Genomic DNA, 3,354 nt, shown 5'->3' with positions numbered 1-3,354 from the left:
TTCTCAGGCTCCACAGCGTGTGAGCCAATTCCTCATAATAATTCTTGTGTGTGTCCTATTGTTCCTGTTTTTGGAGAACCATAATACAATCGTGAAAAAGGTATGCAGAAGAAGGAAATAATGAAAGACAGAAAATATAAATAGTAAGGAAAAATGGGAGAGAGAAAGAAGGGAGGGAGAGGACAGGAGATACAGTCAACTTTGGGCTTGTCACGGTGGTTTCCTGAGCAGAATATTTGAAAACTATTGACTTAATGCTCCAATACCAGCTTCTGTATTTAAATTAAAATATGTTTAAAATATTCCATTTAAAATATATCTCTACATTCCAGATTAACCAGAAAGTCCTGTCGGAATGATTTCTCCATTTTCTACTCATGGTAATTATAGTGTGGGGAATTCTTAATTCTGGGATTCTGGAGACTTGAAATTTCCTGAAATCATTATTCTGAACATTTATTCTTATCACTGTGTCTTACTGACCTAAACACCAAAGATGAGGCAGTGACGTGAATCTGAACTAATGACAATGGAAGGGGAAAGGGGGCTCTGATTTTACTTTTCCATGTGAGCTGAAAGGACAATACTGCTTGGGGAACTGTGGTCTGTTTAATATTTTTTTTCTAAGATTAGTAGTGCAAATGAAAAAGAAATAGAGAAGTTAAAACCAGAATCAGAGGAAGAAGTACATTGGCATAGCACACGAATTTGGGGGTAACTCTCAGGTTGTAGCTGGTAAAGGCTACAACTGTATAATTACAAAAGTACCCACCATGAAAGTGAGTCATCCATTAAATTCATTTTCAGTGAAATTCATTCTTTAGACATGAGATGAAAATGTTGTAATAACCATATGTTTACATTTACATACAGACAGAAAAATGCACCCAAATGTATAGCTCCATGAATTATCACATAAGCTAATGTATCTTTGTAACAATCACCTAGATCAAGAAACAGAACATAATTTACATAATTAGCAGTCCTCATGTTCCTTTTTGTTTTATATATTTTCATTCTTTATATGAGCAAAATAGAGTGTGCTTTCTTTTCTATCTGGATTACTCGGCTCAATCTTATGTTTGTGGGATTTTTTTATTGTTACATGTAGTGCGGATCATAACTAATCGATGTATGAGTATCGTGTGAATTTAATACAATTTATCTTTCCTGATGTTATTTGTGTCATTTTCCAGCTTGAGGCAATTATAGACAGTGCTGTTTAAATATCCTAGAATATATGTTTTGGTGGACATGACATATGGAGATATTTTTGGAGCAGAATCAATTGTTCTTAGGATGGAGAACTACATTTCTGGTTCAGTCATCTCTCCCTTTTTTATTGATTTGTAGACTTTTTAAATATATTCCGGACATGAATCTTCTTTCTGACATATGTATTATAAATAAGTTCCTCCATTTGTAGGTCATCTTTCAATTCTCATAATGATCTTTTGTGAACAAAAACTCTTCCTGCAGTCAAATTTATGTTTATTATTTATTATTTTAAGTGTCAGTTTATATGGTAAAAGTGTGATTGACTAGGCTCACAGAGCTGCATTGCAGTGGCCACAATAGAGAACCCATCTGCTTAGATCACTGAGTCAAAAGCTGTTCTTCTTCCCTCTAACAGTGACATGCTGAATTGCAGGTACAGTGCATGCATAGGAAAAAAAAACTTTTTCCCTCCTAAAACTCAAGCAACAGAAAAGACAACAGTAGATTCATAACACATTCTCTAACTGCACTGTTATTTCTTCCAGAGATATGCTTGAAAAACCATCTGTGACCCAATGGATCAGGGAAATTATACCAGAGTGAAAGAATTTATTTTCCTGGGAATTACCCAGTCTCGAGAGCTGAGCTGGGTCTTATTCGTCTTCTTATTTTTGGTGTACACGATAACTCTGATGGGAAACTTCCTCATCATGGTTACAGTTACCTGTGAATCTCATCTTCACACCCCCATGTACTTCCTGCTCCGCAATCTCTCTGTGCTTGACATCTGCTTTTCCTCCATCACGGCTCCTAAGGTCCTGGTTGATCTTCTATCAGAGAGAAAAACCATCTCCTTCAATGGCTGTGTCACTCAAATGTTCTTCTTCCACCTTCTGGGGGGAGCAGATGTCTTTTCCCTCTCTGTGATGGCCTTTGACCGCTACGTGGCCATCTCCAAGCCCCTGCACTATGTGACCATCATGAGTAGGGGGCGATGTTCTGCCCTCATTGTGGCCTCCTGGACGGGGGGCTTTGTCCACTCCATCGTGCAGGTTTCCCTGCTGCTTTCCCTTCCCTTCTGTGGACCCAATGTTCTCAACACTTTCTACTGTGATGTCCCTCAGGTCCTCAAACTCGCCTGCACCGACACCTTCAAGCTGGAGGTCCTAATGATTTCCAATAATGGATTAGTCAGTTGGCTTATATTCTTCGTTCTCCTCATATCCTACACAGTCATCCTGACGATGCTGAGGTCCCAGGCAGGGGAGGGCAGGAGGAAAGCCATCTCCACCTGTACCGCCCACATCACTGTGGTGACCCTGCATTTTGTGCCCTGCATCTACGTCTACGCCCGGCCCTTCACTGCCCTCCCCACAGACAAGGCCGTGTCCGTCACCTTCACTGTCATCTCCCCTCTGCTGAACCCCCTGATCTACACCCTGAGGAACCAGGAGATGAAGTCGGCCATGAGGAAACTAAAGAAACGACTAGGGCATTCAGAAGGGATTTAAGTTCTAGGAGATAAGATAACATCAACATGTAAATAGACATTAAAGTTCACTTTCTCAAAATGGAAAGATATCACTTTAATGCCAAAAGCCAAAGGGCACTTACGGATACCATGGAGTCCTAAAAGAGGTTGGTTCTATAGTATGTCCCGGAATCTATGGATGATATTACTTTAAGGGAAGCCCCAGTCATATCTTCCACCACTCACTTTCAATTAGGCATTTCATGAATATTTACAGAGCACATATGTGCCTGAAGTACTAGGTTTCAGACTGCTGCAAAAGATTAAATATAGTCACAACCCTGGAGGCATACCCCAGGATGCTTTAGTGAAGATATGAACAACGTTCTGCAGAGATATTGTAGGCGGTGTATTTGAGAGCGTCAAAAGGGATTTTACAGCGAGCAGACCTTTTGCAGGGAAAAAAGCAGAGAAAGACAATCCAAGCAAACAAATCAGTATGTGCAGAGGGAGAGAATGGCGGAAGAGTGTGCTCCATCTCTGCATCATTAGCTCAGTGTAGCCACAAAGTAGTACACTCAGGGAGTGAATACCTCTAGTTGACTTTTAAAAAGAAAGTTGGGAAAGAACTCCGCTCGTGGTCCCCTGAGCAATGCAAATGTCTT

The 3,354-nt window shown here is 40.3% G+C and overlaps 1 protein-coding gene across 1 annotated transcript; it reads left to right on the top strand.

Moving 5' to 3' along the window:
- Nucleotides 1-1,793: 1,793 nt before the first annotated feature.
- LOC108403115 (olfactory receptor 4D9) lies at nt 1,794-2,729 on the top strand. The gene has a single exon (XM_037011897.2). The coding sequence runs from the start codon at nt 1,794-1,796 to the stop codon at nt 2,727-2,729; it is 936 nt and encodes a 311-aa protein (XP_036867792.1).
- The last annotated feature ends 625 nt before the right edge of the window (nt 2,730-3,354 follow it).

Source organism: Manis javanica, unplaced genomic scaffold (assembly GCF_040802235.1).
Source record: "Manis javanica isolate MJ-LG unplaced genomic scaffold, MJ_LKY HiC_scaffold_25, whole genome shotgun sequence".
NCBI classification, from domain to species: Eukaryota; Metazoa; Chordata; class Mammalia; order Pholidota; family Manidae; genus Manis; species Manis javanica.
This window is presented reverse-complemented; position numbering and strand designations above follow the sequence as displayed.